Below are 25,709 nucleotides of genomic sequence, written 5' to 3'. Positions count from 1 at the left end.
CATGTATGATTTTTAAAAAAATCATTACTTATATAACAATCATGAGCAGTTAATGTTCTTTACACACGATTTGAGAAACCAGTGTTTTTCTTCAATAGTTAACTGAACAGTACTTTATTTTGTTCTTATTTATTTATTTTTTACAGTAAGCTCCATGCCCCTCTGGGTGGCTCAGTTGGTTAGGCATCCAACCTCAGCTCAGGTCATGATCTCACCATTTGTGAGTTTGAGCCCCGCGTCTGCCTCTGTGCTGACAGTTTTTGTTTTTTTTTTTTTTTTTTTTTTTTTTTACAAAGTAGGCTCCACACCCCAATGTGGGGATTGAACTCAAAAGCCTGAGATCAAGAGTCACATGCTTTACTGACTGAGCCAGCCAGGTGCTTCCTACCGAACAGTATTTTTATTTATTTATTTTTTAATGTTTTTTATTTATTTCTGAGAGAGAGCGAGACAGTCGGATGTTTAACTGACTGAGCCACCCAGGCGCCCCTGAATAGTATTTTGAAAACTGAACCATTTGAGGGGTGCCTGGCTGGCTCAGTCGGTTAAGCATCTGCTTTCGGCTCAGATCATGATCTCACGGTTTGTGGGTTCGAGCCCCATGTCGGGCTCTGTGCTGACAGCTCAGAACCTAGAGCCTGCTTCGGATTCTGGTGTCTACCTCGCTTTCTCTGCCCCTCCCCTGCTTGCACTCCATCTCTCTCTCTCAAAAATAAATAAATATTAAAAGAATTTAAAACCTAACCACTTGATACTGAGACAAATCTTATTTACAAAAGTTCATCAATGCTCATAGTACGTTCCTTACTGAAAACTTCATCTTTAATGTAATATCTCAGCAGAAATCAACTAATGCAATACTGATTACGTGGACATCCTTACCTTGTGCTGGTATCTAGTGTCAAATGCATGTTTTATCAACAGATTCTTTACGACAGAGATAGCTGTGTATCTGATCTCGTAATTGTCTTGCAGAGCAATGGAAGTTTCCCTCAGAAGTAAACCAACCAAGAAGTGATGCTTGCAATATTCATCTGATAAACTGTATTCAAGATTTGAATCTGCAGTACAATGAAATTTAAAGCCCATTTACAATAATAATAATAATTTTTTAACAAGTACTTTAACATTAAAACACCGTATGTATTACTTAGTACCATGTGGCCATGCTCGCAAGAGCTATACTTTGGCTATGAACAAATGTGAACAATTCTTCTGTCATATGGAGCATGCACAATTTTTACAAGACAGGTGCACGCATAATTAGGGTAGGTGACAGCCTTAATGATCACTTCAGTGGGTAAGAGCGCCTCTAGATTTCTTTTTCCTACATTCTTTTTAACTCTTTAGGAATCTTTAGAACCCAGAATGAAAGAACACTCTATTTGGCAATGTCTTTTAACACATTTCTTTAGGTCTGAAGAGATTCAGCCACAACTACAAACTGGACTGAGTCCGCACCACAATACTTGAATTACTGACCCGTTTGTACTTGTAAAACAGTAGGAAAAAGAAGACAAAGACAATTGTATCGTTGTAATGCTATTAACCGTCGACCATTCTGGTAAAGGTTACGTACTGGCCTGGGTGTGCATACAATCAAGTACAGAGCTTTGATTTCATAAAATCACTTCCAACTAGGTCTTTCACTCCCTTTTAGGCCTCAGTCTATTTTAAGTCCCTGCTGCCAATATTCTGGTCGGCACTTGTCTTAAAACTACCCACAAAGGATTGTGATCAAGTTTAGTAGTTTCTACAGATTTTTGCAATCTGTATTTCCTCTCCTCTACCCTTGAATTCAATGAGGCCATAAGGCTGAAGGATAGGTTTCTTTTCTTTGGCCTCCTCTTCAGCAGTTAATATAATGCTATGTACTCAGTTAGGACATAAGAAGTGCTGTGAGCAGTCAGGTTCAATCGTAAATCCTGACGATCTGTACACCCCTTCTTTTCTCGGACTTCCTCATAGCTACCAATAAACTGCGGGGAAGTATTTGAGTCATATAGGCTCAGAATCTAATACGGGAGTAGTTGAGTGGGGTGCTTGTTTTCCTAAATGCGTTTTCTTCATTTTCACTGGCTGGAATTCAGTGACTAAAACCACTGCTCAGCAGCTCTTCCCCTGGAGACCAAGGCAGCTGATTTTCCTCTTGCCATTGGTCACCCTCTTTTGTGAACACCCCCCCCCCCACTTTCTGTGCACGAGGGCCAGAAACGACTGACCCAGGGGGCTTTCTGTGGGGAGATTTTGCCACGGCGGGTTAAGTTTTTCACTTTAGTGCTTTGAATAACTTCAATCAGGTAGTTTCATCCACACCTTCAAAACTGTCACCAACAGGGTCCTTAGACAGGGTCAGGAGAGGCGGGAGGGAAGCCTGGGACACAGGGCATTTGCTCAAAGAACAGATATAACCCTCCAGTCCCTGTGCTGGCTTGAGCAAGAACTTGTTTTCAAGCAATCAGTGTTCAGGCTCATTTTAAGAAGAACCAAATATACCGCCTCATACACCACCTCTTGGGTTTTCTACGTACATTAGCCACACTGTGTGCGGCCGGGGAAAACGTGAATAAGCGAACAAAGAAGGTGAGTAAGCGAACAAAACTCCCCCCGCCCTCCCCCCATCCATCTTAAGCCATTCATCAAATCAATGGTTTTTCCAAGACAGTTAACTACTTTAGAGTGAACCGAGTTAAACCTACCTACTGAAGTCAAACGGTCCACCGCAAATGAAAAAAAATCTAATTAATATATGAAAAGAAAAGGGACAAATAAAAAACATAGTAACATAAGAATAGTGCTACACAACAAATCATTCAATAAAACTAGCAACGGAGATAACATTTAATATATACACATTCCTATTCCACTCTGCCTTTATACGCTCCTCACAGTGGAAAAGCATTCACATGGGTTTTTTTTTTTTTCTGAATTTGGTCTCAGTTAAGAGTCCGAACACCGCTACGGAAAGCAATTCGACTAGCATCGGACATCGTTGTTTAAGCAGCGATCTATGTACTACGCCTACTGTTCCCACGCTATGCATACTATCACTGATGCTACGAAGAAACTGCAGATACTGTTAATGAACGTACCTTCACATAGCTAACAATTCTGAGGTTACCTTTAAATTCACGGGTTTACCTAGAAAATATCACACTACACTAGCGCTAGCCCCCCCTCCCCAAAAAACAGAAAGAAAAGAAAAACACGTTCTCAAGGGATGAAAAATGCAAATACATACCTTGAACTCGCTGGAGTTTAGGTTTTGCAAATGCCATTGGCAGATTCAGAGGAATGTAATGCTCATGGTTGCAAATTGTTTGCAAAAATTCAAACTTGTATTCAGCCAGAACCTAAAGGGAAAGAAATTACACGTGAACCCCTATTTAGCGTGCACTTACTATTTTAATAACGAAACACAGAGCATTCGTTTCCAGAACAGACCGACGTAGGAAAGTGTTAACACAGCTGGCCCAAGACTGCTTTCCTTTAGGGAAGGGAAAAAAAAAAAAAAAACCAGCCTGCTTGCGAGGCTGGTTGCGGGCTGGCATTTGGGAAACTGGGTTTTGAATAGCTCCCTGCGCGATAAGGTGGTGCCCTCTGCCAGCCCGCTCTGACGAGCTGCGTAAACAGTGTGATTTATTGCTTTCTTTTCCTTCCCAGACTCTGGAATGTGGACCGGTCTCCAATATATGACCAGCCTCCCAAGAAAAAAAAAATCTCAACTCCAAGTCTCAAATGGGCTTCCCCGAACAGAAATGCGGCAAGCCTGCGACTGCATTTTCAAGGCTGGAGAGAGAGTGTGCTCCGTGTGACCTTCGCGGGGTGGGGGTGGGGGGCGCTCTGGGAAGCCTGCGTGAGAATTGTCAAGGACTCCACTTGACGGGTTGTGGCCTTACTGTCCCAGCTACGTAGCGTTACTGTGTCATCAGAATGCATGTCAGCCGTAACTAAGATGGCCCTTTGTATACGTTGAGCCCCGTGAGTCTTTCCACTGAGGCTGTGAGTGGTCCTGGATCTCCCAAAACACCACCCGACATCCCCTGCTTTGAGGTACAGACGTCTGCCAAGTACAAACACAGAGACGGCAGTTCCAAATCCTCCAGAGAATAAATGTCATTCTTGGACTCGTGCTCTAGTGTCTGACAGCCGCTAGCGTCAAGTCCTTATAACTCACCTTAGGATCTTTGGGGCTGAATCCAGATATATAGTCGTTTATCAAATTGAAAACAAATCCTCGATCCATCAGTGTCAAACAGCGCTATAGAAACGAAAACAAAAGGAACAGTGAGATGATCCCAGAAGTCTGTCAACTACAGCTTTTTAAAGTTTTAAAATTTGTTCCCCGTTGAGGGCATGACATTTTCACTTTTAACAGAAAATAGAGGAATAGCGTTCAGAATTTTACTTTAGGTGACCTGAAAGGAGATAATAAAAGGCAGTGATTTATTGTTGGAATTGGGTCCCAACTGTACAATTTTCATGTAGATACACACACACACATTTTCATATATATCTATACATATGCACACATACATAAATGCACATGTATTTATAAACATACATATATATGTATATACACAAATATGTACGCATCTATACAGGCACATATATATGCAATCTACTGAGCTACAGAGTCTCATTTTGGTCAGTCCAAAAAGCTCTAGGTGAAGTGTATGGTGGTCAGTTAGCTGCTAAAAGTGGGATTTGGCTATGTAAACATTTCAGACCCCAAGAGAAGGTTCTTTCTGTGTTCTATGAAGTCTTGGCCTATTAAAACATCCTTCCTCTATGGAGAAAGAGGAACCCCCTTGCGCTGCTGGCGGGAATGCAAACTGGTGCGGCCATTCTGGAAACAGTGTGGAGGCTCCTCAAAAAATTAAAAACAGAACTACCCTACGACCCAGCGATTGCACCACTAGGTATCTATCCAAGGGGATACAGGTGTGCTGTTTTGAAGGGGCACATGCACCCCAATGTGTGTAGCGGCGCTACTGGCCATAGCCAAAGTATGGAAAGAGCCCAAATGTCCATCAACTTACAATGGGTAAAGAAGGTGTGATATATATACATATATATATATGTATATATATACACACACACACATATATATATACACACACACATATATATATATATACACACACACATCATGTATATATATGTATATATGGGATATTACTCAGCTATAAGAATGAATGAAATCTTGCCATTTGCAATGACATGAGTGGAACTAGAATGTATCATGCTAAGCGAAAGAAGTCAGGCAGAGAAAGACAAATATCATATGATTTCACTCATGTGGAATTTAAGAAACGAAACAGATGAACACAGGGTAAGGGAAGCAAAAAGAAGATAAAAACAGAGAGGGAGGCAAACCAAAAGAGGCTCTTAAATACAGAGACCTGGCTGAGGGTTGCTGGAGGGGATGGGCTGGATGGGGGATGGGCATTACGGGGGGCACTTGTTGGGATGAGCACTGGGTGTCATATATAAGTGATAAATCACTAAATACTATTCCTGAAATCATTATCACACTCTATGTTAACTACCTTGGATGTGAAAACAACATCCTTCCTCTGCGACAGCCCTAATGGCTGCCTGCACTTGCCTTCGGTCATATTCCTAGTTAAGGCCTGCGATCTCTCCATCCATCTATGTGCTTCCAGATTCACCTCGAAGTCCAAGCCCCAATCATGTCACCTTCCTCCCCAAAAGCTTTCAATAGTTCCCTGCTGCCTTTAGTATGATTATAAACCCCTTCGCCCGGCACTCGAGGACGCTCACAGTGACATCCCAACCTCCTTCTCCCATGTGACCGCCCAGTACAGTCCATCTGCTTATTATCCAAGATGCGCTACGTATTCCCACCCCTGGCTCTTTGCTCAGGCTGGCACCACTTCTACCGAATCCTACTCGTTCCTCCATGTTCGGATGAAATCCCATCCTCCTTAGCCTCCCCCGCCCACAAGTCCCTTGAAACATTTATATTCTCCACTAGCATGTATTTTACTTAGTACTTCCCTATGTTTTTTACTGACACAAGACAATAGGAAGACTCCCTTTTTCTTTATGTTCTCCCTAGTGCTTAGACTCTTCCTGTGAAGCAGAAGGAGCTCAGAATGTGATTAACCAGCTGTTTGCATCTCATTTCTCACGGTGTTTGAGACGGTGTTCTAGAGAAATACAAAGGTGAAGATGACATGGTCTTTCCCCCCCGTCCGATGGTAAAGACAGTAAGACAAACAAATAACTAAAATACAGCACAGTAAGAAAATACCATAGAAGTATGTAAAGGACAGGTGAACAACAGAAGGGGCGATCGGCATGGCACGGGAAGGAAGGTTAGGGAAACGCTGAGCCTAAGAGATGAATGAACAAGGCAGATGAGGGGAAGGGAATGAGGTTCTAGGTGGCTTACCCTGACTCTGGCCTCCTCACTTCTTCCATCATTCCAGCAGCGAACCTATCCTCAAAAATCTATGGTCTTTCTCCATTGCATACAGATCAAAACCGAAATTTCTTAGCCTGACATTCAATGCCTTCCATCACGGGGCGCCAGATGCGCTTTCTAGCCCTACGTGCACACATCCTAAACTCTCTGCAGCACAATGACGCTCTTGCTCCTCGCTAAACAATTCCTGAGCATACAGCTCTCCTCCACTGTGCTCATGGGTCCTCCTCTGCATGCAACACCTTCAACTCTTCTAGAAGAACTTCTCTTCCAGGCTCTGGTCATAGTTGGTGGTCATAATCCCTCCCGTTCTGGTCTTCCTACTCTAGTTCGTTTCTATTTTCCAAGCAACAGTCATCACGTTTTTTCTTGAATACGTAGCAGAAATGTGATTTCAGGGGCGTCTAGGTGGCTCAGCTGGTTAGCATCCGACTTTTGATCTCGGCTCAGGTCATGATCTCACAGTTTGTGAGTTCGAGTCCCGCATCAGGGGTTCACGCTTGTGAATGGGGGAACTTGCTTAAGATTCTCTCAGGGTGCCTGGGGGGCTCAGTCGCTTAAGCGTCCAACTTCGACTCAGGTCATGACCTCATGGTTCATGGGTTCAAGCCCTGCGTTGGGCTCTGTGCTGACAGCTCAGAGCCCGGAGCTTGCTTCAGACTCTGTGTCTCCCCCTCTCTCTGCCCCCCCCAAATAAATATTTTTATTTATTTATTTATTTTTAAATTTTTATTTATGTCTAGGAGAGAGAGAGAGAGACAGCGTGAGCAGAGGAGGATCAGAGAGAGAGGGAGATACAGGCTCTGAAATAGGCTCCAGGCTCTGAGCTGGCAGTCAGCACAGAGCCCGACGCGGGGCTCGAACCCACGAACCGCGAGATCATGACCTAAGCGAAAGTCGGACGCTTAACCGACTAAGCCACCCAGGCGCCCCCAAATAAATATTTTTAAAAAAAGATTCTTTCTCTCTCTCTCTCTCCCTCTGCCATTCTCTCTCTCTAAAATAAAAAAATAACAAATGATAAAACAAAATGAAAAATGCGATTTCAGAGACAGGCTCCCATCTCTGAATCTTCAGAAGACAGGCAAATGATGACTCAAATGAAATAAATACCGCTACGAAATCAACTGTGTTCTCTTTATTCCCTTTACATAGTAACTTTCAAGTTTAAACTCCATGGGAGAAACTGAGAGTTTACGCTTCAAATAGTGTCCTCCATAGCTTACTTTAAAAAGACAGGTGGGAGCGCCTGGATGGCTCAGTGGGTTAAGCGTCCGACTCTTGATTTCGGCTCAGGTCGTGATCTCAAGGTTCGTGAGATCGAGCCCTGTGTTGGGCTCTGCACAGACAGTATGGAGCCTGCTTGGGATTCTCTCTCTCCCTCTCTTTCTCTGCCCCTTCCCTGACTTGTGCTGTCTCTCTTTCCCTCTCTCTCTCAAAATAAATAAACATTTAAAGAAAGGAAGACAAGGGTATGTTAGATGCGAAAACTGCTTGGATTCTTGACCGTGAGGGTCTTCACATGAGGCTGAGCTATGATGAAGGGCTGGGAGAAGAGGGGTGGTAGAAAGGAGCAAGTAAATAGCAGGTGCGTTTACGAACTCGTGTCCCTTCTCTGCAGCAAGCCAACTATCGTTGTTACCCTCTTGATAGAACAACTACATTCTAGCACTGCCCTTTATGTGCCGGTAACAGACTAGAACAACAATAAACGCGTAGTCCTTCGTGAATAGAGGAGTTTTCGGTATCTCTCAAACAAAACCATCTCACTGACCAAAACAGACAATTTTCCTTCACATGGATTAACAACACGTAGACGGTGGTTACATCAGTAAGCGGGGTGCTTTCGCTCCCGCATTGCAAACACAAAAGCCGACAGGGGTCAGAGAAGTGATTTAAATGCATAAAGAGTCAGGGGTATACTAAGGAGTGGTGGGGACCGTGGCAACCAAGAAAGTATACGCCCCATCTAAAGGCTCTCAAATTAACAGATTTGAAAAAACATTCCGTGAAACAAGCAAAACATGCCTTCTGGCTAAGCCGCCCCTGTAGGGGACCTCTGATATAATTAATTAGGCATTTCAGTGTAGGGGGGAGGGGGAATCAAATGGGGCTGTTTTACGCAATTGATGGATGAATTCAGTCAGAATCTTCTCCCGCATCTTACAAAGACCTAGCTGGGTGTCAAGAAAGGGGGTAGTTTCTCTCTTTGGCTTTCAAGACCATATTGGTGAAGAACAGCTTCTGAGCATGTGGTGGCTGCCTTTAACTCACCTTCAGGAAGCTAGCCAAACTGTAATTGACATTTCTGGATTCATCGGGAATCTCGGCATAGCGAATCGTCACGTGGGGAATTATGGCGAGAAGCAATGAATGTAAGACGTGGTGATATGCCTCAGGAAATCTCTGGCCTCTGGGAAGCTGAAATTAAACAGACGTAGTGAAAAGTCACAGCTGCAAAAGGTCAACATCAATTGCTATTTTCATTTTCAAACATATTCTAGATGTAAATGTGGCTTTTCTTAACTGGAGTGTAACTTTCCTCCCCAACTTAAAGATGGTACCAGTAGTTCAGATCATTAGAGGAACTCTTAGGAACTGACTGAAATCGTCCACAAACCAACTTTGGGGGAGCCTGAGGGGCTCAGTCGATTAAGTGTCCGACTTCAGCTCAGGTCATGATCTCATGGGCCATGACTTCAAGCCCCGCGTTGTCAGCTGTGCTGACAGCTCGAAGCCTGGAGCCTGCTTTCGATTCTGTGTCTTCCCCTCTCTCTGCTCCTCCCCTGCTCATGCTCTTTCTTACTCGCAAAAATGAATAAATGTTAAAGAAATGTTTTTTTTAATAACTTAAAAAGCCCAAAATCATGTTCCTGAGATGTCCCCACATCCTAGATTTTCATTCCAGTTTTTTTTTCCTCTGACACACAAAGAATATACTCATGCTTGTCAATTTCAGTAAACCCATGCTTGTGAATTTTAGACATTCTGCGAAAAGTCTGAGAAAAATGGTAAATTGCAGGTGAATACTTTGATTTCACAAACCTGAACTCGATGGTTGCTAGAACTAAGAACATTTCTTTGTACTTTAAGGAGAATGTAAAAATACAACTACAGTCTATGCCACATTCCAGAAACACATCTATCTATTACAGAAGATGTTTTGAACTTTATACATGCCTCAGCCCTTTCTAAGAGAAAGGTGATTTCTGATCTGGAACGTGGTCTCCAAATGACTGTTTCAACATACACATTTTTAAGCTACAAGATAAAAGGGAAGCTTCAAAGAAAATGCATTTTACGTGGCAAATAACAAAAATAGGAAAGAACGTATATGAACAAGCCTCTGAGGACTTTGAAAAGGTATGAACTGTCAGACCTCAGATTTATGAAATACGTCCAATGCTTTTAGGTTTTGGTTTTTTTTTTTTTAGGCAAAATTGACAAAGCCAAGGGCTAAAAGCCCTTCAGTATTAGACAATCTGTGCATCACTGCTGCCTGTGAATAACACCCTTCTTTGCCTATGCTAAATATTAGCCTTGGGACACCTAGGCGGCTAAGGCAATTAGGTGTCTGACTCTTGGTTTCAGCTCAGGTCATGACCTCGTGGTTCATGGGATCGAGCCCCGTGTCAGGCTCTGCACTGACAGCATGGAGCCTGCTTGGGACTCTCTCTCTCTCTGTCTCTCTCTCTCTCTCTCTCCATCCCTTGCTTGTGCTCTCTCTCTCTCAAAATAAATAAATATTTTCAAACAGATTATTCTTAGCCCACTTACCTTAATTTTATTCTCTTCCAACAAGTATGTGGCCATAGACTTTGCGATAATTTCAAAAAAAAACCACGAGTACTAAAATAAACAAATACATAGAATCAATTTCTAATAGTTACCCACATCCTGAAGCTTAGCAAAGTTTGAAAGATCAGCACGGACCTCACCTCTGAGCTTTAACAATGTTTTAAAGTGATCGCAAGCAATTCACTATCGAAGTTGCACAACACACCTTCCCACTGTGTTGCCTACAAGGGAATATCGCCAGCTGGTGAGGTGCCAAGGGCATGTGGTCGGAATGTTTGCTGGTGTGGGGAGGGGCATCTTATCACTGACATTGTTTGGTTGTGCTTACTCGTGGTGCTGAGAGGAAACCGACTTTTAGTTTGTTTTATGATTGCTCTTAAAGTCTCTACGGATGCGGCGCCTGGTGGCTCAGTCAGTTAAGCGTCTGACTTCAGCTCAGGTCATGATCTTGTGGTTTGTGGGTTCGAACCCCGCGTCGGGATCTGTGCCAACAGCTTGGAGCCTGGAGCCTGCTTCAGATTCTGTGTCTCCCTCTCTCTGCCCCTCCCCCGACTTGCACACATACATGCGCTCTCTCTCAAAAATAAATAAACAGTAAAAAAAATCTCTACAGACAATAAATCTTACTAGCATCTGCACCCAGCAGAGGCCCCAACCTTGCCCTTGGTACAACACTGGAGCCCAAGGAGCACAGGTGTTCGCATAAGTCTATTGGAAGGGTAGAGAGAAGCCTCAGGCGGATATATCCTAAGAGGCCCGGAACTGAAATTCTACCATTAACAGAAATAGTAAATATGACCAAAATAAGAGCCAGCACTTGTGTGCCCATGTGTCCGGAAACGAAGTGTTAAGTGCTTTACCTGTGTTTTAGAAATAAGGAGTTGGACCCTTAAAGGTAGTCAACAACAGGGTCCTGGTCACAGAACTGTTATGTGGTGGATTCTAACCCGGGTCTTTTTTCACACGATTCTTTCTAGTACACATTCGAATGAGGACAGGGTGGGTAGGAAAGGTGAAGAGAAAGAAGAAGGTCCTGTGGCGAGCGAGAGGGAAGAGGATCCAGGAGCAGGGGGTAAAGAAAGGGAGGGTCGGGGGGCGCCTGGGTGGCTCGGTTGAGCGTCCAACTTCAGCTCGGGTCATGATCTCAGGGTTCGTGAGTTCGAGCCCCACATTGGACTCTGCGCTGATAGTGTGGAGCCGGCTTGGGATTCTCTGTCACTCTCTCTCTGCCCCTCCCCTGCTCTCTCTCTCTCTCTCTCAAAAATAAACATTAAAAAAAAGGGGGTGGGGGGAGGGTCACATGAGCAAATGACGAAAAGACTAGAACCAAAACAGGAAGGTGGCAAGCAGGGACGTCTGCAGCGGCTTTTGTTCCCTGCTGTGTCCTGTCTCCTTACCTTTAGCAGTTTGTTTATGGACAGAAAGTCGGCAGACTGTTTCAGCACTGCGATCATCGTCGTGGCCAGGGTTTCATGTACCAGCTGCGCCTGAGGGGCGTTCGGTTTTTCGGGTCGGAAGCTATACTACAAACAAAGGCAGACGCAGCCCTAAGTCAAAAATCCTCGCATAAAATAAACTGCTCCCAGAGAAAGCTGACTCCACACACCTTGATGAAAGATCGTAAATAACTATCCAAGCCTTCTTCGTGACACTTTGAGACGATGTGTAAGAGGACCCTGCAAACACAGTCACAGAGATCGGCACGTCAGGCCACAATGAATTAGCACAGGTGGAGTATCCAACCCCCCAGACACCCCCCCCCCCCCCGTCTGAAGAGCTCAAAGCCAGCGGATTACATAAGACATCCTAAGATGGTCCGAGAAAGATTTCGGCATCTAACTCGCTCAGGGCCTTGCACAACATTTCCTGGGTCAAAACACAAGTGTTGGAGTTTGGCAACCCAGAGGCCTCGCCTCTGTTCTGCACACGTTTCAAGTATGGTCATGGCTACGATGCAGGAAGAGACCTCGGGTGATGTAAGTACTGAAATCCGCCCCCGGCGAGTCAAAGGAAAGGAAGAGAAAGAGAAAAATGGAAAGCGTGGCAACAGATGGGGGCAAAGGAACAGAGACCGGACACGTATAATGACAGGGCCCGGGATGAGAAGTAAACATAGAATTCATGTATGAGACCCGCGGCGATTCTCGAACTTTATCGTGCATCAGAATCCCTGGAGGGCACACTGCCTGGCCCCTCGCGCAGTTTCTGAGTTTTTAGCTCTCGGGTGAAGTTCAATGATGAGCGATTTTGTCTGTCTGTGTTTTGTTTTCCCCTCACTTCCCAGGTGATACTGACAGTGTGGGAGCCAAACTGGACAACCACTGGACTAGAACAACGCTTCGGGAATTTTCCAGCAAACTCTCCCCGAGAGCAGAGCAGAGCAAACGGCAGCTTAAGTCCCGCTGGGATGGGTCATGGCAATGGCAGAAGCAGCAAAGCCAGAAACATCCAGCATTGAGCTCTCGGTTTTTTTGGGGGGGGGGGAGGGGGTCCTATTTTAATTTCAAAATTCGGTGCAATTTCCAATCGACACTACCAGAGATCCTTGTTTGTTTCTATAAAAAAAAAATGATACTCTCTTATCCTTTTGAGTAAAAATTCAGGGTTCGGGGCGACTCTGTCCAACAGGAGAGACACCGGCCACTTGCAACTATTTAATTAAAATGAACTACAGTTAAAAATGCAGTTCCTCGGGGCGCCTGGGTGGCTTAGTCGGTTAAGCGTCCGACTTTCGCTTAGGTCATGATCTCACGTGGGTTCGAGCCCCGCGTGGGCTCTGTGCTGACTGCCAGCTCAGAGCCTGGAGCCTGCTTCAGAGTCTGTGACTCCCTCTCTCTCTGACCCTCCCCTGCTCACGCTGTCTCTCTTCTCTAGAAATAAATTAAAAAAAAAAAAAAATTAAAAAAAAAAAAAAATTAAAAAAAAAATGCAGTTCCTCAAACAGATGAACATAGGAGAAGGGGCAAGGCAAGAGGAGAGAAGGAAACAAACCATAAGAGACTCCTATTAAATACAGAGAACAAACTGAGGGTTGCTGGAGGGAGGGGGGGAAACGGGCTAAATGGGGGATAGACATTAAGGAGGGCACTTGTTGGGATGAACACTGGGTGGTATATGTGACTGACGAATCCCTGAATTCTCCTCCTGAAACCAATACTGCACTGCACGTTAACTAACTAAAATTTAAATTAAAAAGCAGGGGCGCGTGGGGGGCTCAGCCAGTTAAGCGTCCAACTTCGGCTCAGGTCATGATCTCACGGTCCGTGGGTTCGAGCCCCGCATCGGGCTCTGTGCTGACAGCTCAGAGCCTGGAGCCTGCTTCGGGTTCTGTGTCTCCCTCGCTCTCTGCCCCTGCCCCACTCACACTCTGTCTCTCGGTCTCTCGAAAACAAATAAGCATTAAAAATTTTTTTAAAAAAATTAAAAAGCCAATCAGTTCCTCAGTTACACTAGCCACATTTCAAGCGGTGGGTAGCTAAACGTGGCTAATGGCTACCATATTGGACAGCACAGGTGTAGAACAATCCCATGATTGGAGAAAGTTCCATCGGACAACACTGGTCTAGGGCAACGGTTCTCAAACTCTCTTGCATTATGGAATCACCTGGAAAACTTTAAAAAAACATGCTGATGCCGAGTTCCACCCCTAGATGGTCTGGACTCACTGGTATGAATGTGGTCTGGGCACACACATCTTGAAAAGCTCCCTGGGTGATTCTAACATGCAATAAAGTCTTAGAACCCCTGGTTGAGGAAAACACATTCAGTTTCTCCTATGGTTTCTGGTACCATCTATCCCTGGGGATACAAGGTTCCCCAGTCTGAGAAGCATGAAACAAGAGAAAATGGATATTAGAGTTTTGACTTTTGGGTTCTCTGTTTGGAAGACACATTTGTATTTAAAATGCTGACACACAAAAAGAAACCAAAGTTGCTTCTTCGTACTGTAACGCCAAAACTCACATGGTGCAGTTGACAGGAACGTCATCTTCGTGGGTCATGTTTGTGAGGACTCGGAAGAGTTGCATCAGAATTACAGGCAGAAACTGTATCATGACTTGGATCTCCATGGCATGCAAACACTAAAATAAGTCGTTGTTAGTTACGAGAACAAACAGAAGTAGGATCTAACTTGTAAATGGGCGACAACAAAAAATGAAGTAATGAGAGACGTACTCACTAGAGTATAAGCTCACTTAAACGTGGGCTTCGTAAGACAGGACACTTTGGTTAATTCCTTTACCCACATCTCTATTTTGACACTCAGATTTGGTTAGTTTATTTCCTATTAAACACTTTGCTTCCTGAAGATAAAAACGTATAACTGAGATAAATGGCTTTTGGAAATAAAGACTCTGCTGAGAAGGGGGATTCGATAAGCGTGCACTTCTCTATATAATCGGCTCTCCACTGGCCCCATCTATGAAACTGACTACATTCAGACATCCTCCTGGTATATTTCTTCCAAGTTCTAACACCCTGTCTCCAGCGGTAGGTGCATTAAATGGCAAAAAGAAGCAATGTGCTCGTACAGACGTAGGAACGATGCAAGCAATGGAATCGGTAAAACTTCTTTCTCCTTCCTTCCCTTCTCTGCGCATTCCTTCATTCACGCAGGCATTCACTCGGTCACTTAACCAACCAGCCAACCAAAAGGCAAAAACAAGTCTCACTGGGCACCTTCGACATCCACGCAGGGTTTCGTGCTACGGGAAATACGGAGGTGGAGGAGACAAGTCTCTGTAGCTAAGGAACTCACTCTTTCTCTTTCCCAGGCCCCTTTGCGTTTGCTCCATCCCTTCATCGTCACCGTCACCATCCCTTCTCAGGACACGATCATCCATACGTGAGGCATCACAACAGTGACCTCTTAGATCTCTGGGCTGATGCTCTTCCATCACTCGCACAGGCCAAGAGATCAAGGTCAAGAAAGCCACGGCCTAGCCTTCCAGGCTTTCCCTCCTTTTGTTCTCTCTCTTCCAGCCTTACTGCCATCGCCTCCTTAACCTATAGCCAATACAGGCTAATCATTTCCTAGCAGGCCTCTACAGGGCTCTCTTTACTCCCCACACACCCACCTCTCATTTCCAAATTCATCGCTCTCCGACTGGGATACAGCAGATCACCTCCTGTCTGTGACACCTCCCCATTACCCAGGCCAGCACCTGGCAACCAGGGGCCACTCTGCCCCGCAACGGGACATCCTGGCGTGTCTGGAGACATTTGGGGTTGTCACAACTGGGGGGGTATCTAGCGGGCAAGAGGCCACCGATGCTGCTAAATGCCCACCAGCGCACCGACGGCCACGTACAACAAAGAACCGGTCCAAGGTGTCGATACTGCCAAGGCTGAGAAACCCTGGCCTGGGGTTCAAGATTACTTAAAGACCTCACCGGTGTTTTTAGCCTCAACACTCATCACTCTTCACAAGGCCAAACTGATACCGTGCCTGCTCGGTGAGTAGATCACAGGCATTCCGGCCTTGGTGCGTTTTTGTTCAGCTTTTAGCCACCTCCCAGCCACCTTTCCAAGTTCAAACCCATAGCTCGGTGAAGCCGCTCATTCCACGCATTCAACAAAAGCATTCGGAATGAACTTCCAAGTGCCTGGTTCGCCTGGTTCCCACCATGAAGCAGGTCACGGTCTTTGGGGGGTAAAGACCGGGAACGAAATCTGCAAGACGAATGGCAGCGTGTACTAACAGCGGTCTACTCAAAACGCGCAAAGGAAGAAACAATGGAGTCTGCAAATGGGAAAGGGATGTCCAATAAGGCTTCAGAGAGGAGGAGAATTAAAGGGCAAGTGTGATCACATCAGGTAGAAAAGAGAGGGGCATTCAATGCAAAACTAATCTAGTATTGCTCCTCGGTCATTTATTCTCAATGCAACAAACAGCACTGGAATGTTCTTTCCCCCCTTGTCACACACAAAGAAGCCACCAAGAACAAAAGGCTGCCAGGGGCCCCCCATACCTACACGTACCCCACCGATCTCTCCAAGCTCCTCCCATGCCACCTGCCCCTCCCCCAGCTGCTCCCTGCGTTCCAGCTACACCGTCTTTTCTTCTGTCCTTCAAACAAGCCATCGCGAGGTGTTTACACCTGCCGCGATATCAGTTCTCCTTTGCCACGGCTTTATCACCTAGGCTTGTCTTGCTCTCCATTTCTTTTCAGCTTGAGGCATCAGCTCCTCAGACAGCCCTCCCTTCTACTCCGGCTTCAGCTACCTCATCAAAAACTCTCAAGACACTCTCCCCTTCAGGGCAAACAGTCCATATAGGAGTTCGGCTCCTTCTGTAATCATGTGGCATTTCACTCACTGCCACTAGAGGGCGAGCAAAGGTCACCTTAATATCAAAATTTCCACACCCTTAAAAACACAAATACACAAATATGTATTTCTTTTTCTCCATTTTAAGAATACCAGTAGATGACAATGATGCTCTGCTCCATTCCATTCTGCTAAAACTTTTATAAAACTTCCCCGCCGGAAGAAAAGCCAAAGATCTTAAAAGACTCAACATTCGTACGTAGAGCTGGCTTCCTAGACATTGCCCGAGGAAAGGATTTGAAAGTTGGATGACGATCATACTTCTTATTGATAATTAAGAATAATAACCACCACAGGGGCGCCTGGGTGGCTCAGTCGGTTGAGCATCTGACTCTTGATTTTGGCTCAGGTCATGATCCCAGGGTCATGGGATCAAGCCCCACGTTGGGCTCCGTGCTGAGCTCTCCCTCTGTCCCTCTCCCCTGCTCAGGCACTCTCAGTCTCTAAAATTTTTTTTAATTTTTTTTAATGAATAGTAGCCACCATTTATCAACCATCTCCCTGCTTCTACCCTTCCAACAGTATCTTCTCAATATGGTAGGCAGAATGGTACTTTGAAAACCCACATCATGGGGGCACCTGGGTGGCTCAGTCAGTTAAACATCCGTCTTCAGCCTAGGTCATGATCTCACTGTTCCCGAGTTTGAGCCCCACGTCGGGCTCTGTGCCGACAGCTCAGAGCCTGGAGCCTGCTTCGGATTCTGTGTCTCCCTCTCTCTCTGCCCCTCCCCACTTGTGCTCTGCCTCTCTCAAAAATAAACATTAAAAAAAAAAAAAACCCAAATCATGCCATGTCACTCCCCTGTTCGAAGCCCCACAAGGCTTCGCATCTATTTAAGGTATAATTCAAACTCGTCATCACAGCTTAGGAGGCCGCACCCACATAGCTCCTCAGCTACCTTCCGGTAGCTACACTCTGGAAGTCCTGCTGTGCCCTGAACACGCCAAGCAAGCTGCTCAGAAGCTTTGCAGCTGCTGTTCTCAGCTCTCCGCCCAAAGTCCACACAGCTGGGGCCCTCATTTCCTTTAGGTCTCTGTCAAATGTCACTTTGCCAGAGATCTTCTCTGACACTTTATCTAGAAGAGGGACTCTCCCCTCCTTATCACTCTATGTTTGGGTCTTCTTTGTGGCAATTACTACCACCTGAATGAATACACGACATATATAGCTACGTAACATAGTCATTTACTTGTTTGCTGTCCATCTGTGCCCACAAGAAAGTAAGCTCCTCGACAACAGAGATATTGTTTGCTTTCTTCCCTTATATTCCAGACACGAGAATGCTGTCTGACCCCGAGAAGGCACTCAAGAAATAAGTGTACGCTGAATGGTTCCTATATGGTACATGCCCTATCTCACTTAAGCCCCACAACCACCCTACAAGTTGGCATCACAGGTTTGCCTGCGTGACAGATGAAGAAACCAAGGCTTCGAGTAGTTCCATAACTCGGCCAAGGTCAATCACAGGGCTAATGGGGGACAGAGCTGGGACACAAGCTCGGTGAAATGATTCCAGAACCCATACATGTTATCTCTTGTCATACTCTCTCTCTGAAAGAAACAAACATTTTTGGGGGCGCCTGGGTAGCTCAGTCGGTTAAGTGTTCGACCTCGGCTCAGGTCATGATCTCGCAGTTCGTGGGTTCGAGTTGTGTCAGACACTGTGCTGACAGCTCAGAGCCTGGAGCCTGCTCCAGATTCTGTCTCCCTCTCTCTCTGCCTCTCCCCTGCTCATGCTCTGTCTCTCTCTCTCAAAAATAAACATTAAAATTTTTCAAAAAAGAGATGTTTTTACTTCCTGAGAACATCATTAAGTAATAATATATATCCAAAGGGAAATCCTGTAGAGATTTCACTTAAAATAAAAATTCCTGGAGTGTCGGGGTGACTCCGTCAGTTGAGCGTCTGACTCTTTCATTTCAGCTCAGGTCACGATCTCACGGTTCATGGGTTCGAACCCTGCCTCGGGCTCTGCGCTGATGGTGCGGAGCCTGCTTGGGATTCTGTCTCACTCTGTCTCTGCCCCTCTCCTGCACTCTCGCTCTCTCTCTCTCTCTCTCTCCGAATAAATAAATATTTTAAAAATTCAAAATAAATAAATAAAATAAAAATGCCTCAGACTTTCCATGGCTGACCTACGAAAGGAGTACACCTTTCACAGAAAGGTTTCGGTAGAAACCGAAAGAAGAGTCGCTCCCAGCGAGGTCCCGTGACGTGCAGTTCAGCCCGTGTTAGGTAATAAACAGAGCCTTGGGTTCTCAATGCATTTAAATAAAATACGCGGTTTCTTAACGCTCTCGCCCATGCAACATGCAGAAACTGGGTTTTTCGCTCCTCAGTTGACCCTGTTGATAATCTTTCACCCAGAGACCCAGGAACCATGCGTTTTATTCCCAGCAAAAGGGACGCACTCCATGTGCCCTGACTACTTTCCCCACCGTGGCTGCCCCCGTTACTGGGAAGTCAGCAGGAAGAGAAAAGACCCGCGAAAACCAACTGATGGCACCGAAGTAAACATTTTCATGAGACTTTCAAAAAACATGTCGACAGTCTGGCTGTTACCAGTTTCTTCCTAACGTGGCAAGTTGGCTGTCTGCTCCCAAATTGGCAACTGAGAGAGAAGCACGTTGGAGGACGTCCTCTCTTGGGGACACACAGCCCCAACGATTTTAGGGTCTTCGTCTCATTCTCCTCCCCCCTCATCAAACCATGGCAACAAGAAAGCCACGGGAAACAAACCTTTCGCGGAAAGCTGTTCATTTACCTTTAAATATTTAATGAGCTCCCCCGGAGCTTCTACGGAGCCCGACTGAATCAGCTGGCAGTGATGGAAGAATTTGTGCACATGCAGATCCTGGAAAACAGATGGTCACAGCCATATGAAATGTGATTCATTACCCCTCAAACACAGGCGCCCTGGCGCTCCCTCCTCCCTCATCTGCATCTCGCAAGCCGATTCATCCGGGTCTTCTCACGCCCAGGTTCGGCAGCTGCAGTGCCCAACACATGTGCCCATGTCCCGTGGTCCCCTTGGCCATCACGCAAAGCAGCAGAAACCAGGCCGAGTGAGCGTGTACCTACACATACCGGGCAGGCCACAACCATCGTGCGACTGGCCAAGTGTTCCTTTAATTCCCTTTCTGATGAGTGTCGTCCGGCAGGCTGGGCTGCCTCTACATTTTAGGCAGGCTTCCCGCCCAGCGTGAAGCCCTACGCGGACCGTGAACTCACGACCCTGAGATCCAGACGTGAGCGGAGATCAAGAGTCAGACCCTTGACTGACTGAGCCACCCAGGCGCCCCGGTCTGCTGCTAGATTTTAATGAAATGAGGAGGAATAGAGGTCCGGACTGACAGGTAGAGAAAAGGCAGCAGCAGGGAGTCACCAGATAACAGTCTCGGGCACTCAATGCCCAGCTGACCACGGCTCTTGGCCGGCAAGCGTCCAGTCATCCTCTCCGGAATCTAGACATTATGTACGGACTTTGGGGACAGCAGGTACTAGATCAGGAACCAGACAAATCAGATGTGCATTTCGACCTGTCTCTTCTGTGTGACTTTGGGTAAGTCATCTAACCCGATGGCGTTTCAGTGTCTTCCTCTAGAAAATGGTGAGGTGGGCAAGGGGGAACCGAGAAGGACCTTACAGGTCACACCAAGGAACGTGGACTTACTTCATCTTCTCCATCCGTGAATTTCCCAACTGTGCTTAAGCCCTCCAGCAGATATTCGACTGAAATTTCATGGATGCCAAGGGTAAATAAACTACTAGTCATCCATGATCCACTCACGGACTTCAAATTTCTGTGTTCAACTCTGGTCTATCTATGAGAAAAACCTCAAATTCCAACAGAGGCGCATCCTACAAAGTTTCACGACTCCTGAGACCTGACGAGGCCATCAAAAACGAGTGCCTGAGAACTTGTCACAGCCAAGAGGAGCCTAAAGAGACGCGACAACCAAATGTAATATGCTACCCAGGAGAGAATCCAAAGGTAAAAAACGAAGGAAATCTGAATAAATAAATACATGCTTTAGTCAACGGTTATGTATCACTACTGGTTCGTTGATTAGAACATACGTGCCAGGCTATTTTTTTTTAATGTTTATTTATTTTGGGGAGAGCACAGCGGGAGAGGGGCAGTCTGGAGGGTCTGAGCTGTCGGCGCAGAGCCCGACACGGGGCTCGAACTCACGAACCGCGAGATCATGTCCTGAGCTGAGGTCGGACGCTCGACCCACGCAGCCACCCTGGTGACCCTGCACTATACTAATTAACGTAAGAGGTTAATAACAGGGGGAACTGGGCACAGGGTGTGTGGGAATTGTCAGTATGATCCCTACTATTTTTTTTGTAAAGCCCAAACTGTTTCAAAAACTAAAATGTATTTTTTAAACAAAGGGGATAACAGCCTCCACCTTCCTTTCGAGTTTTATAAGGCTGGAATCCATTAATGGGATTTGGGGATTTGGAAGGGATTCTACAACTTGAGCTACTACAATTAAGAACGATGTTGTCGCTAATGAGAAAGTCTTTGAGGCCACAACTCCTCTGAGGCTGCAGGAATCAAATATAGTCTATTTTAAACAAGAAACGGGTTCAGGAGCCCCTGGCTGGCTCAGTCAGAAGAACATGTGACTCTTGACCTCAGGGTGCTGAGTTCAAGCCCCACACTGGGTGTAGAGATTACTAAAAACAAAAACAAACAAAACAACAAACAAACAAAAACCAGCCAACCAAAAAAAAAAAAAATAGATTCAAGTATCAAAATTGATCAAATGCACATGATGCAACTTACTTGAGTATAGATGGTAGACTCTAAGTGGCTTTTAATCTTCAACAAAGGCTTTGCACCATCTACCCACTTAATATCCACATTCGACTGCTGTGAACAGAAAGCGCAGACAGGAGTTTCTGGAACATGGGAATGGATAGGCGAGGGACAGATAGCGCCTTTACGCATTTCAACATTTTCTCCCCCAGAAACAAATGTGTTAGTTTCACACACAGGGAATCACTGGAGAAAATAATCTGCCTTCCGAGGAAATGGATCCTAAGCCATTGTGAATTTCCAACGTTTTGCAGGCTGACGCTTTTATAAATTACAATACCAATGAACTAGTAACTAAAGGAATTGTTTGAGGTGATGCACAAAACCCAAGCCCCCAGTTTTTAAAACTTCTTAGACTCAACAGACACGAGGTAACCTGAGCCAAACTGCTATCAAAGTTCTACACAGATTTTCCTGACTTTTTCTTGTGGACCAGTCAGTCCTCAGAGCACGCTTTGTGAAGCTATCCATTAGAATACAGCATTCTACTTTTCATGTTTTTGAGAAAGAGAAAGAGAGAGAGAGAGAGACAGACAGCATGAGCCAGTGAGTGAGCGCAGGGAGGGGCAGAGGGAGGGGAAAGGGACGGAAGGAGAGAGAGAAAGAGAGGAGAGGAGACAAGAGACAGAGAGAGAGAATCTTAAGGAGGCTCCATGTTCAGGGCAGAGCCCGACGCCGGGCTCGATTCCGCGACCCCAGAATCACGACCTGAGCCGACATCAAGAGTCAGAGGCTCAGCCGTCCTGGCCACCCAGGCACCCCCAGCATTCTACTCTTTAAACACGATACTGTGATTACTTCCACAAAGATGGTTATTCTCCTACCCTTCTTGATTCTGCATCATTCACGTTCAAGTAGCCTGGAGGAAGGTTGGCTGAAACTGGCAGCTGTTGCTCAAAGGTAATGATTCTACCGTCCTTCAGCAAAGGTACCCAGGCAAAGCCAACTGCCAAGACAATGATCAAGCATGAGAAATGATGCCGCAAACGCAATTAGCTCCACAAATCTCTGACTGCCGGGGAGCTGGGCAGGGTGGCGACGTTTCCGGGGCTGGGGGGTGGGGTCCGTATGTGGGAGCCCAGGTGTTGGGCATCCGAGCACTCGGGAAGGAACAATGCATTTGGATGGCTTCCTAATCCCAGCCTGGCCACTAATCACTCATCGACTCAATTTCCTGGATTATAAATTGGGAGCAGCACGTAAGCTTTCCGTCTCATAGTTAGTGAGAGACCAAAGAGAGGTACTACGCTTTAAAATTTTACAAGTGCATCAGGACCGTTTTCTTTACCCTTTGGGGAATAATTTGCGGTAGACTTTTTTTTTTTTTTTTTTTAAAGATTCTGATCTCTCTGGTCCATTCTTAGCAAAAGTACAGAGGCTCGTGTCTGGGACAATCTCAGACCACCATCAGCATGTTCCAGAGTTTCTGACAGCAATGCAACCATAGGGGACTATGGAAAATCAAGGTCACAAGCCAAGGCTACGGTCCATATTCACACAAGGCAGTATTCAGTTGGGCAGTTTTCCTGTGTGCAGAAGGAAGAAGATGCAGTAGCAGCATGTAGCCAGGGCACAGTGTTTACAACTTGAATCCACGGAGAGATTTCCCCCAGTCTCTATTCTTAACAGTTCTACCCAAAAAAGCCTCTTGGATTTCTATTAAAGAACTCATCATGTTCTAGCTAAAAGAGCCAGCGCCTTCTGTGTTCCTCAGGTTGAAGTGTCAGTATTTCCATTATAGAGATTACACTCTGGGCTCCAAGTGTTTATAACTCAGCTGTAAAAAAGCTTGCTCTGGATGGAGTTCTGGCGTACGAGAGAGGGTGCTGGCTGGAGAGCACTTTTTTAAGCCGCTGCCTTCTGATTCTTTAAAATTCTTTGCTTGAGTGTGTGAGTGTGTGTGTGTGCGTGCGCGCGTGTTTATACTGTGAACGCAGAAGTCAACACAAATCTGGTTAGACTGTTTTCATTCACGTGTTTCACTTGGCAAATGCTTTAATTCTTAGAAGAAGACAAATATGTTGTTTTCGCTAAGTAGACTAAATGGCTTTCTCAGACTCTGAAACACGCCCGAAGGGATCGTTACTTCTACGGCTTCAGACACGGTTTACCCAGAGCTCTTCTTTTATAAAGAGCACAGGAAAGTAACACGAGCGCAAGAACCATTCCAAAGGACTCTGTCAAAGTAGTTAAGTGAAAACTGGACAGGTGACAAAAGGCTTCCAGTCCAGAAAACAGGGAGCTCTCTTTCATGTTCGGGGGGGAATTTGTCCCCGTAGAACTTTTTACTGAGATAGAATTCAGACACCGTGCGATTCCCGTTTATTATTATTTTTTTAATACAATTTACTGTCGAGTTGACTCACATACCGCATATACAGTGTGCTCTTGGTTTCGGGAGTAAATTCCGGTGGTTCATCGTTTACGTACACCCCCCCCCAGTGCTCATCCCAACAAGTGCCCTCCTCAATGCCCATCCCCCTCTCCCCGCCCCCTCATCGAGTCACCTGCCTGAAGTGCACAATTCAGTGGTTTTTAGTATATTTCACAAAGCTGGGCATCCACTGCTACTAATTCCCCAACTCTTTCATCACACCGGAAAGAAACTCCACACCTCTCAGAAGCCACTCCCTATTTTCCCTTCTCCCCAGGTCCCTGGCGACCGCTAATCTACCTTCTGTCCCTATGGAATTGCTTAGGCAACACCTTCCGCATGGTGATTTCATCAAAAGCGCGACCAACGGTGTCTCTCAGTCAAAACTCAGAGAGCACTTGGAAGCTGAAAAGGTACAAAGTCAAGCATGCACCATGTGGCTCAAAGGCGTGGAGCCACTTAACGACGGGCAGTAACATGTGACGAGTGACCCACAAAATGACCATGTCCTGTGGTCTTGTGTTCCGCCAGATTTGTTCTCAACCACTGAGGTCCCTGCCCTGAACAAACCGCGATTTCTATGGGGATAGAGAACAGGACCACGCTCTCCCTAAGGGATACTTCCTGATATCTTCAGTCCGGCTGCCTGGTGGGCATCACTCAGGTGTCTCGCCAGCTCCTCAAACCCCACATCCCCCCAAAACCTATATTCCCCACCCGTGATCCTGCTACTTGGAAATTCCTTCCATCCAGTTTTGAAACTTCAGTGCTAACTCTGAATGCTCTCTCTAGTGGCCAACCATTTACCAGACCCGGCATTTCTTCTCCAGCAATACCTTTTTCGCCATCTCCCTGCTACTGCCGTAGTGTGGGCCCCTTCCCTACTAGACCTCTGAGGTACCCCTCGCTGGCGTTTCTTCCTTCTTTCCTGCTCCAACTCCCTCCGCCATTATCCGCTGCCCAGTGGGCTTCCGGCAGAACAGCTCTTACCGGTGTTTGCCACCCTTCAAGAGTTCCAGATTGGTGACAGAATGCAATCAGATGCACAGCCTGGCATTCAAGGCTTTCCATGATCTGACGCCTCCTTATCAACCCGACATCCTGTGATTCGCCTCCCAGCACGCTATGCTTGGGTGGTACTGAACTATGTGTGGTTCCCTTGGCCACCCCCCTCAATACTCCACGTCACTTCGTACAGGCTGCTCCTTTATCCTGGGATCCTCGACCTTCCTGCCATCACTGCATTCTCAATCTCAACCCCGCCCCTTGCAGGCCTCACCCAAACACCCTCTCCTCCCGGAAGCCTTCCCAGATTCCAGGCCCCTCGTCCCTCCACCAGCTGAAGTACTAACTCGCTATTCTCTGCGATCACACAGCACCACTTTCTCGGTTAACTACTACTTTTGATCTTGTATTGTAGTTATCCACAACTACACTTCACCGGCTAGGCCCTATGCCCACCTGAGATCTATGTCGGATTCTCCGCAGGACCTACGATCATGTCTTGCACGTCATAAGCACACAGACGTCGTTGGTGAATGAATGAATGAATGAATGAATGAATGCATTTAAGGCTGATCCAGGCTATCCTGGATCTCAATCCCAGAGCATGCTGACGTTTATACAGTGGGGATGGCACCCACCACGTTTACAGGGCCTCTACAGCCTCCTAAAGAAGCATCCTACGGCTTTACCTCCAGCCTTGCAGAATGGGGCCAGGACTGGGGTTTCATGACTTGAGTTTCTTCCAGATCATGGCTTCTGTTCTGTTCTCACTAGAACCACGTGGCCCCCAAGCTCCCCTCAGGCTCAAAAATGTCCCCAGCTCTGGGCTCACTTCTCCCTCCCTCAAGGAGCCAATCTGGAATGTTCTGGTTGCTGGGCCATTCTACATAAAAGAAAGAACACAAATACCACCTAT

At 46.1% G+C, this 25,709-nt stretch overlaps 1 protein-coding gene across 2 annotated transcripts in view; it reads right to left on the bottom strand.

The window, feature by feature from the left end:
- The window catches only part of DOCK11 (dedicator of cytokinesis 11), a 204,024-nt gene that overhangs the window by 79,316 nt on the left and 98,999 nt on the right, over positions 1-25,709 (bottom strand). The window contains exons 21-32 of one of the 2 annotated variants that reach the window (XM_039244393.1): positions 22,239-22,360; positions 21,382-21,468; positions 19,348-19,437; positions 14,216-14,334; positions 11,859-11,928; positions 11,650-11,775; positions 10,232-10,303; positions 8,729-8,875; positions 4,178-4,261; positions 3,242-3,353; positions 2,700-2,738; positions 883-1,061 (exon numbers count right to left, since the gene is read on the bottom strand). In XM_039244393.1, coding sequence (XP_039100324.1) covers positions 883-1,061; positions 2,700-2,738; positions 3,242-3,353; positions 4,178-4,261; positions 8,729-8,875; positions 10,232-10,303; positions 11,650-11,775; positions 11,859-11,928; positions 14,216-14,334; positions 19,348-19,437; positions 21,382-21,468; positions 22,239-22,360 — 1,247 coding nt within the window. The remainder of the gene's footprint in view (positions 1-882; positions 1,062-2,699; positions 2,739-3,241; positions 3,354-4,177; positions 4,262-8,728; positions 8,876-10,231; positions 10,304-11,649; positions 11,776-11,858; positions 11,929-14,215; positions 14,335-19,347; positions 19,438-21,381; positions 21,469-22,238; positions 22,361-25,709) is intronic. The other variant, XM_039244395.1, reaches the window with a different exon arrangement.

This window comes from Hyaena hyaena, unplaced genomic scaffold, assembly GCF_003009895.1.
Source record: "Hyaena hyaena isolate Hyena2069 unplaced genomic scaffold, ASM300989v1 scaffold_243, whole genome shotgun sequence".
Classification (NCBI taxonomy): Eukaryota; Metazoa; Chordata; class Mammalia; order Carnivora; family Hyaenidae; genus Hyaena; species Hyaena hyaena.
This window is presented reverse-complemented; position numbering and strand designations above follow the sequence as displayed.